Genomic DNA, 12,500 nt, shown 5'->3' on the forward strand with positions numbered 1-12,500 from the left:
AGCACCTAATGTATACTGTATAATGTAATGTATACCTAGTATTGCCATGGTAATGAGGTTTTTTTTTACCTTCATTTAACCAGGGGAAAAAATCACATCGAGTTAAAAAAAAATCTCTTTTTCAAGTGAGCCCTGACCAAGGCAGCAGCACACATTACATTCTCAGAGACAGGGCACAGACAAAACAAAAAGGATTAAAATAAGTGTAAAGATAAAGTGCAGCACAGTAAGAATAATATACATAAAACAAGGTTAGAAATTAGTAAAGTATACCTAGTGTTGCCATGGTAATGTATACCTAGTGCTGCCATGGTAATGTATACCTAGTGCTGCCATGGTAATGTATACCTAGTGTTGCCATGGTAATGTATACCTAGTGCTGCCATGGTAATGTATACCTAGTGTTGCTATGGTAATGTATACCAAGTGTTGCCATGGTGATGTGTACCTAGTGTTGCCATGGTAATGTATACCTAGTGTTGCCATGGTGATGTATACCAAGTGTTGCCATGGTGATGTATACCTAGTGTTGCCATGGTAATGTATACCAAGTGTTGCCATGGTGATGTATACCTAGTGCTGCCATGGTAATGTATACCTAGTGTTGCCATGGTGATGTGTACCAAGTGTTGCCGTGGTAATGTATACCAAGTGTTGCCATGGTGATGTGTACCAAGTGTTGCCATGGTAATGTATACCTAGTGTTGCCATGGTGATGTGTACCTAGTGTTGCCATGGTGATGTATACCTAGTGTTGCCATGGTGATGTATACCTAGTGTTGCCATGGTAATGTATACCAAGTGTTGCTGTGGTGATGTGTACCTAGTGTTGCCATGGTGATGTATACCAAGTGTTGCCATGGTGATGTATACCTAGTGTTGCCATGGTAATGTATACCAAGTGTTGCCATGGTGATGTGTACCTAGTGTTGCCATGGTAATGTATACCTAGTGTTGCTATGGTAATGTATACCTAGTGTTGCCATGGTAATGTATACCTAGTGTTGCCATGGTGATGTATACCTAGTGTTGCCATGGTGATGTATACCTAGTGTTGCCATGGTAATGTATACCTAGTGTTGCCATGGTGATGTATACCTAGTGTTGCCATGGTGATGTATACCAAGTGTTGCCATGGTGATGTATACCTAGTGTTGCCATGGTAATGTATACCAAGTGTTGCTGTGGTGATGTGTACCTAGTGTTGCCATGGTGTTCTCCTTCTCCAGGATCTGCCTGTGGGCCGTGTCCAGCATCTGATAGGGGCTCTCTGAATCAAACCTGCAATAGGCAATGAAATGAAGATGTTAATGATATTCATCCCTCATGTGTCCAACAGCTGATAGGGGTTCTCGGAGGCAAACCTGCATGAGTTCATGAAAAAAAACCTGTCTGTCTGTCTGTTTTATGGCCGGTTTCTATTTTTCCATCCATCCATCCATCCATCCATCCATCCATCCATCCATCCATCCATCCATCCATCCATCCATCCATCTATCCATCCATCCATCCATCCATCCATCCATCCATCCATCCATCCATCCATCCATCCATCCATCCATCCATCCATCCATCCATCCATCCATCCATCCAGCAATCCATATCCAAAAACACGTCTTATCCAAAGACAGTCTCTGAAAAAATGTGGAAGCCATCGATGGAACGGGATTCAAACCTGCAACCTTCAGATGACAACACCAAGACCTTAACCATTAGGCAAAGGCTTCATTTGTGGCCAATACCTGAATGGTCCGTTGTTCCTGAAGTCCTCTCTGAAGGCATGCTGCTCCACATCAAAGGAGGTGCACCTGTGAAGAATAAAATGCTCTGCTAATTACTCTGTTGGTTGCTTTCCCTCTTTCACTCCAATGTTCATATGATAGTCTGGATCCAGAAGCCATAATCCAGTGCCACATATTCAAAATGACCTGGTTTCCCCTGTCCAATTAGTCAATCACCTGGTTGAATTGGACAGGTAAATCCAGGTCGTTTGGAATATGTGGGAATAGATTGTGGCCTCTGGATCCAGGTTTCCCATCACTGCTATTATAAATAATGGTAAATGTCCATTCCTTCGAGCGCTCAAAGCGCTTTACATTATATGACTCACAATCACCCATTCACACTCTCATTCACACACCAGTGGCAGTGGCTGCCACACAGGATACCGCACTGCCACCAGGAGCAACTTGGGGTTAAGTATGTTGCTCAGGGACACATCGATGAGGTCAAGCAGAGCGGGGCTCGAACCTGCAGCCTTCCACTTGCCCAACGGCTCCTAATACAGTAGTTATGGACAATTTTAACAACTACAGAGAAAACTCTAATCATATACATATACATAATATTATACGTTATACTATATATATTATATATAGATTATATATAGATCATATATAATATAATATAATATAATATAATATAATATAATATAATATAATATAATATAATATAATATAAAATCTGTCCCTCACCTGCGGCGGAGGCTAGCCACCTCGTTGGCCTGCAGGGGAGCCACATGCTGCTTCACCACCACCGCCTGCTTCTTCAGGTTAGCCCACCGCTCAGGCAGCTCCTATAGGGGGGGGGAGAGAGAGAGAGAGAGAGAGAGAGAGAGAGAGAGAGAGAGAGAAAGAGAGAGAAAGAGAGAGAGAGAGAGAGAGAGAGAGAGAGAGAGAGAGAGAGAGAGAGGTTTAATGAGGATTCTTCAGGTTATCCCAGATCTCAGGTAGCTCAGGGGGGGGGTGCTTTTTCAGGTTTTCCCTCTCTCCAGCATCTCTACAGCAACTCAAATTGAGTGTAGACCACATTTGGTAGCTCAGGTAAAAATCTTATGTTTACATACAAAGTATTTGCATTACATACAGTATATGGCTGCCTTTTTTCAAAGCAGTCGCGCCAAGACATACAGTACCTCCAGTTATTTGTAGACCACATCAGGTAACAAAAACATAATGTGATACACAGTGTCCCCAGAGATTCTTTAAGTATATAGAAATATGCCAATGTAATAGGTTGCTATGGGCACCAAACATGACCAGGTTCCGGTCTGCTAAAGGGGTGTGTCATAATACTCCCAGCATTGAATAGAACAGTCCTTAGGTCTGCCTAGGTCTGCCTAAAGGGGGATTTCCCCCCCTCTCCCTTGCAATAATAGAACCCGGAAACAATGGGCCAATGGAACCTCTCTCTCTCTACTCTCTCTGGTATCCCTGCGCGTCATGATATATCTCTACAGTACCTCCAGTTGCTTGTAGACGACGTCGGGCATCTCCTGTTCGTATGTCTTGAGCAGGTCGATGGTCTGCTGTAAGGGTTCGAACATCTGGTCTGTGGTGCTCTGGCGCTCCCTGACGGCCAGCAGGTGACCCATGACCTCCACCAGGCCACCGTAGTCGCCCTCCGACACGCCCCTGCTCAGCCCCGCACCCGCCACCTGGATGAAGCCCTCCAGGTCAGACAGGCTGCAAACAGAAATGAGAGGAGTAGAGTAGAGTAGAGATGAGTAGAGTATAGAGGAGTAGAGTAGAGATGAGTAGAAGTAGAAGAGAGAAGTAACAGTAGAATAGAGGCAAAGCTTCACTCTGATTGGTTCACGTTGTATTCAAAGTTTCATCTAGTTCCCACTACCTGTAGTTGGCGAACGCAGGCAAGTGGAAAAGGAATGGAATGGAAAATGGAGTCCAGAGCGCTACATGCTAAAATATATTCTACTGCAACTTACAGCCACAAACCAAATAAATAAAACATTCCTGTTAAGAACTATGGCTGGTATTAGACTGTATAAGAGGCTGTATTGTCATTTTTTTGGGTTGTTGAGTATTTCCAGAAGGGCAAAAGATTTTGACCAGTACTGGCTAGCATTTTGCTAATGTTTATGGATTTGGCCTCATAAATTCAGCTTGCTGACCCAGTATAGAATAATCTAGTGGCACAACAAAAATCTGAAAATACTCAAATAAGTTATTTTTAAGACTTCGAACAACATGCCTTTTAAATTCTACCCTGTTCTCATCAACCGTATGCTGCTTGGTTCTTTGATTTCCACCTCCTCATCCTGCTCCACCTTGCCGTGTTGAATAACATCTCATGTTCTCTCATCATGTTTCCTGCTCTGTTCATGGGGGGGGATAGGTTTCTCTCGCGATCATATTCAGGTGAGAATTCTCTAACACTGCTGATGGCCATTGACCCTGCTTTTTCATGGTGCTCTTGAAAATAAGGAGATTCCTCTGAACAGAGCCATACCATCAAATGCAGCTCCCAGTTTTCAATAAAGAATTTCACTCAGAATCCTCTCTTGTGTTTCTTGACTCAAATGGCTCTGAACAGAACTGAGATTGTGATAAATGCAAGATATTCAAGGCAGGGGAGGTCACATTTCCTTTGTGGTAACTGAATTCTGTCTCAGCGATCAAATATTTCACATAATCTGATATCATCTGGAACTCATTTATCATTGTCTGTATTATATTTATTACCATATTTCAAATTACTGCAGATACATTAAATTGAATTTGTAGTAATTAAATTCTTAATTAAATTCTTAATACAAGCTCCTTAGTACCACAATGACCCTGTCTGTCTGTCTGTCTGTCCTCCACTGTGCTTGGATTGGCCTGCAGGTGATGCCATGCATCACATGCATCTGGCATTGTCAGGTAGGGAGCAGGTTGCTACTGTATTTCTGATTAGCTCTTCTTGACAGTATCATCCTGTTTTTGTTGGTGATTTGGTCCACAAGGAGCTGCTTTACTAACATGAAACTTCGTGCAAGGAACATTAACAAAACCTCTTTTGTTGGAGCTATATCAGTGTGTATGTAGTACGTATATATACTTTTAGTAGAGAAAGTGCGCCTAACTCCGAAAAAAATTCTTACAAGGTCTCTGGGTGCGAGCAAACAGCAAAGTTCAAGTATAGTAAAAAAGCTGCACTCCCGGATCAATTTCTTGCAGTTTTAATACTGGGTTAGCATGCCCAGTATTAAAACTGCAAGAAATTGATCCAGGAGTGCGGCTTTTTTACTATATATGTAGTACGTATATATACTGCATTATCTACAGTATTTTTGCATCCATAGTTTTTGACACCTTTAACCCCTTAAGACATGGCCCCCGTTATAAATTAGCTCCTACCAGAATGACAATGACCAAGTCATAATGTATCATTAAAGGCCCTGTGCACTGTCAGAGTAGTGTAATACTATGGTGGTTAAGGTTTTTCAGTGACTATTACAATGTCCCAGTGGTGGAGCAGGGGCTATCAAATACATGATTAACATATGGTTAGCCTGGGTGAAAGCGACTGTTGACTACGTCAAACAGTCTGGCAAAAGCCAAGAGGAATCCATCTCCGTGGAGGGTGGGAGACGATCTGCTCTTACTCTGCCATTTGAATTCATTGGAGTTCCAAAATCAAATTAAAACCCATATTGTGCATTATTTGCATGACTGTTACGATATGCTGTAGCGTCGCAAAAGCATACAAATAACAAAACAAAAGTGTGAATAGTGTTACCTTAACCAATCAGGGGTCCGTTTCTCAAAAGCGTCTTTGCTATCGTCGTTAGCAAAGTCCTTCGTACGAGCGACTCAACTCTCTCTCGACAGCGACCCTCACCACTAAATCCAAGGGAACAGTAAGACGGTCTTAAGACGGTCTTAAGATGGTTAGCAACGACAACAATCGAGAAACGGACCCCAGTAACGGACTTTGCGGGTGAGTTCTGCATCACCACTCTCAACTGTTTGCTGATTGGCTAAACAGTGAGCGAACCGAGCAAGGAGGGTTTCGCCAGACTATGTGCAGAGCCAAAAACTCTGGGTGGAGTGCATAGGATGGTGTCGCCAGGCTAGTGGAGCAGGGGCTATCAAGCAAAAGGAAGGACCAGTGAGGGCTCTCTAGTCTTTCCTGCATTGCTCTGTAGAAGGGGTGAATCTGGTTACCAGTGTACTCGCTCCCTGGTCACTGTCTTGGAGGACACAGTGCTCTGGGTGTTAACCCATTGATGCTGGAGGTTGCGTTGCGCAACATTAGCCCTGGCGCCTGGAGCTGCATTACGCAACATTCAGGCTCATGAGATTTGAGACAACTTTATTACAAATCTTTGTTTGTTTGAGATGAATGAACACATTCTAATTAAAGATGAGGGTCTTAGCGTTTAAATGCCTTCATATTATTGCATGTTTTTATGTGCTTCAGAGGCTGAGATATTTAGGTTTTTATAGGCTGAGGGCAGCTTTTCTTAAAAAGGGCTCAGGCATTCAGCACACTTTTTTGCAGGTGCCTTAGGCGTCAATGGGTGTTAAGAGGCCACCCTACCTGTTGGTGACGTGGTCTATGAGGTGCTGCTTGAACATGAGGCTCCACTTCTTGACGGTGTTGAGCAGGGCGCTCTTGAAGGCGCGGGCGTCCAGGCGCATCCAGCCGCTCACCACGTGCACCGGCTCCAGCTGAAGCACCTCCTCGTACACACGCTCATACTGGTCCACCTATTAGATTACATCACATTACATCACATTACATTACATTACATTACATTACATTACATTACATTACATCACATCACATCACACATCATACCACACATTATATCCACCTGTTAGTGTACATCAGAGCTATTCAATTGGAGGCCCGGGGCCACATGCGGCCCAGATGCAGTCCACATACGGCCCAGGCATGGCCCCCAACTGAAGCAGTATACATTTCAGTTTTGTTACTGCAGTACAACACATTATTGCTTGTGAATCTTCGGCTTGTCTTACACATTCACATTCAATGTGGTTAAGTTTTAGGTTAGAGGAACATGTTTAAAATTTGTTTGTGGACTACTGATTTTAAGTGTCATTTCAGTGGTCGTGATGTCTGAAAATATGTGGCCCGACTGCAGTTCTTGGTTTCGAAATGTGGCCCAGATGAAATTCTAATTGAATAGCCCTGGTGTACATCACAGTACATATATTACATTGCAATACATTACATTATATCACATTATATTATATTACACTACAGTTAGCTGACGATTTTATCCAAACACTACTCATACTGGTCCAGTGTTCATGTACATTACGTTACATTACACCTAGCTGCCGTTTTTATCCAAAGCCACTTACAGACCTTCATAAATGAAGGATAAATGAAAAAATGAAATGGCATTCATTTAACGTCATGGGTAAGCGGTTAGGGCGTTAGACTTGTAGCCTCAAAGCCTTGGTGTTTAGTTGGATATTGTTGTAGCTACAGCAAATTTTACCTTGCAATAGCTCTAAAATGTGACAAGATTGGACCACAAGGCTTTGCCACAAGATAAAGAAGGCATAATGAAGACAAGTTTCAGTCTAAAATCAATTTTGACAAAAAAAATGTAGTTGCTGCACTTTGTCTTTGAAGGGCAGTATCAGGGCTGGACTGACAATCTGACATACAGGGCATGCTCCCGGTGGGCCGACAGTCTTGGGGGGCAATATGTGGATTTTTTTTGGTCTTTTTTTTGGTGCTGTTGATGTTTTTATTTCTCCAGACCTGCCATCCATTTAGATGGGGTATCCCATTTGTTTATCTTCAATATAGACAATAGACTTACAGCCAATCATATCGTAGAAAAACAGGAGGGCTGTGTGATGATGGGCTACGGCAAAAATGCCTGGGCCGTTTTTCGATCCCCGACCCAGTCCTGGGGTGCATTTCTCGAAACCATAGATGCTAACTATATTAGGTACTTTCTTGCTTGCAATGCAATTTTCCACTGGCAACTACCCAAGTCGATAACCACTGGGCAGTATACATCCATCTAATGTAATCCCTGACCTGTTCTCTGAAGCTCTCCAGTGTGGGCGGTGTCTCTGGGACCCCGTCCTCTGCGTGGGCCTCGATCTCCTCTCCGGTCAGGGCGTGGCCGTACAAGAGGAACTGCCGCATGAACTCCTTCCTGTCGTCTACGTACAGGTACGCGTAGCGCTCGTGACTGTCGCGCAGGTCGCAGCAACGGGCCGCCACCGCTTGCACGCGCTCAGTCAGGAGCTGCCGCAGGTCCGCCAGGTCTGCCATGTCCTCCATGTCCGCCTGGAGAGAGGAGAGGAGAGGAGAGAAGAGGAGAGGAGAGGAGAGGAGAGGAGAGGAGAGGAGAGGAGAGGAGAGGAGAGGAGAGGAGAGGAGAGGAGAGGAGTGGAGAGGAGAGGAGAGGAGAGGAGAGGAGAGAGGGGAGGAGAGGAGAGGAAATAGGGGAGGATTGGAGAGGGTAGAGGATTGGAGAGGAGAGAGGGGAGGAGAGAGGTATGAGGAGCAGAGTACAGTAGGGTATAGAGCAAGATATGTCAACACCACCACCACCCCACCGCCCCACCGCGCCAGGTCCAACCCCCCGCCCATTTTTTCACATTTATCTATTTAGGAAAAGTCATCAAAGACAAAGCACAATAAATATGTACTTCATGCATTTTTCAGACATTAAACATTGAATGGGATCAAATGGACCTGAAGGTTCATATAATATCGTACCTGGTAGCAGTATACCGTTGGTTAGGATAATACTGTACTGTGTGCTCAGCAAGGTGTGGCAACAGATTGGGTAGGATAGTACCATACCAATATTGAGCTGGCTAGGATAACACTGTAGTTGGGGAAGCTGCTGTGCTGAGGTACGGTACACCATGTGTGGAAAGGTACTGTGAACAGTATTCAGCAGGTTAGGATAACAGCAGGTTTGGGAAGGTATTGTGCTCAGCTGCGGTACACAGTATTGGTTAACACCCTTCCCTAGTAGTGTGGGAAGGTGCTGTGCTCAGCTGCGGTACACAGTATTGGTTAACACCTTTACCTGGTAGTGTGGGAATGTGCTGTGCTCGGCCAGGCGCGGCACCAAGGAAGAGGTGCGGTACACGTCGTTGACCAGGCCCTCCACCAGGTCGTAGAAGCCGTCAGCCGCCCCGAACTCCAGCGAGGGACGGAACACCATGTCAGGAGGCTGCAGGTCCAACTGGGCCTCAAACAGCGGCGCCAGCCCAGCCCTCTGGTCTACACAGTCGAAATACCAATGTTAATATTCGGCACCAGCCTATCCCAGCCCTCGGGTCAACACAGTAGAAATACCAACGTTAATGTACAGCTCCAGGCCACTTCTTTAGAATAGCATGAAAAAGTTGATTTATTTCCATAATTTCATTAATAATGTGAAACTGTCGTGGATTGTAGATGCATGGCCCAGTTGTTTAACTATTCCAATCATTCAATTTCTTCTTTTTACATGTTTTGGCCTTCCAGCTCAAAAAACCCATGAATTGGGGAATTCGCATTATTAGAATATTGTAATAAAATCACACTTTTCTTCATCAAAATTCGTTTCACATCAGTGCACATTAAATCAGTTGAAATTTGGTACTTTCTACATAACATGCAATTTTCAATACTTGGTTAGGACTCTCTCTGCCTTAATAACGGCCATGATGTGTTTAACATTGAAGTCAATGGCAGAAACAGTGCATGGGAGTTATGGAAGCCCAGATATCCTTGATGCTTTGCCGTCAGCTGTTCTTGTTTGTTGACCTGGTGTCCCACACTTCACTCTTCAATATACCCGTAGATACCCATGCTACGTTTTGGTGTTAACTCACCAGTTTAATTCTAACTCACCAGAAATAAAACCCCATTCATTTTCAATGGGGTTTCATTTCTGGTGATTTAGAATTAAACCGGTGAGTTAGTGACAAAACGTGGCATGGAAATCTACAGGGTATATTGAAGAGTGAAGTGTGGGACACCAGGTCAGCTATACAAAAACAGCTGACGGCAAAGCATCAAGGATATCTGGCCTTCCATTACTCCCATGCACTGTTTCTGCCATTGACTTCAATGTTAAACGCATCATGGCCGTTATTATTAATAATATTAAGACAGAGAGTCCTAACCAAGTATTGAACATTGCATGTTGTGTAGAAAGTACCACATTTCAACTGATTTGATGTGCACTGATGTGAAACAAATTTTGATGAAGAAAGTTTTAAATTTTATTACAATATTCTAATGATGCGAATTCCCCAATTCATGTTTTTTTTTAGCTGGAAGACCAAAATGTGTAAAAATAAACAATTTAATGATTGGAATAGTTAAAAAACTGGGCCATGAATCTATAATCCATGACAGTTAAACATTATTGATGGAATTATGGAAATAAATCAACTTTTTCATGCTATTCTAATAAAGTGGCCTGGAGCTGTATATTTGAAAATTATGCTTATACTTTGCAGTTGGATCAAAGTACTAGATTCTAGAGTCCCAGAGGACAGTACAGTATCCTACCTGTGGTGTCAAGGAAGAGCTTTCTGTCACACGTGTCGTGTTAACGTCTTGATTAGCATCACGTTACGTAAAGCAAATCTTAATGCGCATCACATTAAAGCGCAAGGGCTTCAGTATGCATTAGTATTAATCATACCTTCAATAGGAACTGAACTTGGCAAAAAACGTCCTTTTCATAGTATGCATCATATGCCTGAATGAACTCTACAACACAGTACATCTAGAGGCACTTCCCCCTGTCAATATTGTTTAAAATATTTTAAAATCAGCTCTCGCTCTCACTCTTGGCCAGGACTCCCTGGAAGAAGACCCATTGTGGCTCAATAGGACCTATCCTGGTTAAACAAGGGATACAAAAAAATCACAGTATCATACCTGTGTTGTCAAGGAAGAACTTGAGGGAACTTTCGATACTGTTGAAGAAGCCATCGATGACCATCTCGTCTATGTAGTCAACATAGGCCCTCCACTCTGGAGACGATGGGCTGGCCTTGAACAGCTCCAGATTTCTCTGAGAGGATACATGGATAAATGATAAGCTAAATAACGTTAAAGAAAATGAAAAGAATGCCGCACACTCTGCTCCATGTTTTAATGGTGAAGTGACGTTTCGGCTGTCTGGCCTTCTGTAAACTTGAAGAAGATGAAAGCACTTCAAGAAAGACTTTATTGGTGTGTGATACCCTAAAGCTAAATAAAGTAACATATAATGTTGGTGACACTTCAGACATCATACATGTCCTCTGATATCCACAACACATTCAGTTTCACTTTTAGACGCTTGTATCCAAAGTGACATACAAGATGACATACAAAGCAAGTACAGAGTACTTTGTACGTACAAGTAATGATAGGTACATGACAATTGTCAAAGTCAAAATCAAAGTGTACTTTATTGTCAAAAATCTATGTTATAGCGTTAGCACAGAAGTTTGAAATTGCGTTTGACCAGTCTCCAATGTGCAGTTTAAACTTATTTATTTATATAATTTATTAATTACTCCTGATCAATTGTTTGTGTGTGTGTGTGTGTGTGTGTGTGTGTGTGTGTGTGTGTGTGTGTGTGTGTGTGTGTGTGTGTGTGTGTGTGTGTGTGTGTGTGTGTGTGTGTGTGTGTGTGTGTGTGTGTGCGTGCGCGATTATTGTCAATGTCTTATCTATACTTATCTCTCTCCCCACTCATTTCCTGTCTGTCCCCCACTGTCCTGTCAAGAATAAAGGCAAACAGAAAAAAACGTTCCATCTGCTGCTCACCTGAACCAGAGAGTGTATTTTGACGCCGTCCTCCCGCATATGTGCGTAGCACTTGTCCAGCCGCTCGGGCCTGTCCTCCAGGCTCAGCAGGCTGTCCTTCTTACCCTCGCGCCTCTCAAAGATGGGGGTCACCCAACCCTTCATAGTAAGGGAATAAGTAGTAAGATATATTTATTATCTTCCACAAAATGTTGCAGGGCTTCTCACAGACAAGACAGTCACAAAAAGCTTTACAATTTGATTAGACGATTATGTATTATGGAGGATTATGAGAATAAAATAAATTCCATAGAAAATCTTATTGTAAAAAATAGAGAGAAAAGAAAGAAAGAAAAAGAAAGGTTTGAATATTTCGAATACTATACAGAGTAAAATGAATAGTAGTCAAATAAATAAAAACACAACAATGGGCCTAATATAAGGACCAATTTAAGAAAAAAGTTAAATAATTTATATAAGCCAAAAGCTTGCCTTCATGATGGCCTGTATCTCTTCCACATTGTCCTTGGTCCTCTGCAGGCTGACCTCAAGGGCTCGCACCATGTCCCTCAACATCTGGATGTACTCCCAGATACCTACCGGAGTCATCATCATCATCATCATCATCATCATCATCATCATCACAGCCATCACCATCACCATCATCATCATCATCATCATCATTAGAGATGCACCGGATCCGGTTCCGGTTCCGGATCCAGCAGGATGATAGGGTTTTTCACAGGATCCGGGTCCGGCAGAATCTTAAGCAGTGGATCCGGTATCCGGCATGTTACCTAAAATCAGGGTCTGGTGCATCTCTAGCCTAGGCTTTTCAGTCAGTCTTTCACAACCTCAATCACTGCATGGAGTCAAAGCCCTTTGGAAGCGGCCATTGCAGGCAGTAATCCGTGGATCCGGTATCCGGCAGGATCCTGAAAATCACGATCCGGTGCATCTCTAATCATCCT

General features: G+C 43.2%; 1 protein-coding gene across 1 annotated transcript in view; it reads right to left on the reverse strand.

Annotated features, from left to right (window-relative positions):
* Positions 1-12,500, reverse strand: part of LOC134467652 (dynein axonemal heavy chain 9-like) — a 296,718-nt gene that overhangs the window by 249,428 nt on the left and 34,790 nt on the right. Inside the window, exons 16-25 of the mRNA XM_063221491.1 lie at positions 12,022-12,125; positions 11,551-11,688; positions 10,672-10,807; positions 8,819-9,015; positions 7,810-8,064; positions 6,325-6,494; positions 3,242-3,464; positions 2,475-2,575; positions 1,743-1,808; positions 1,199-1,281 (exon numbers count right to left, since the gene is read on the reverse strand). Coding sequence (XP_063077561.1) covers positions 1,199-1,281; positions 1,743-1,808; positions 2,475-2,575; positions 3,242-3,464; positions 6,325-6,494; positions 7,810-8,064; positions 8,819-9,015; positions 10,672-10,807; positions 11,551-11,688; positions 12,022-12,125 — 1,473 coding nt within the window. The remainder of the gene's footprint in view (positions 1-1,198; positions 1,282-1,742; positions 1,809-2,474; positions 2,576-3,241; positions 3,465-6,324; positions 6,495-7,809; positions 8,065-8,818; positions 9,016-10,671; positions 10,808-11,550; positions 11,689-12,021; positions 12,126-12,500) is intronic.

This window comes from Engraulis encrasicolus, chromosome 17 (assembly GCF_034702125.1).
Source record: "Engraulis encrasicolus isolate BLACKSEA-1 chromosome 17, IST_EnEncr_1.0, whole genome shotgun sequence".
Taxonomy (NCBI): Eukaryota; Metazoa; Chordata; class Actinopteri; order Clupeiformes; family Engraulidae; genus Engraulis; species Engraulis encrasicolus.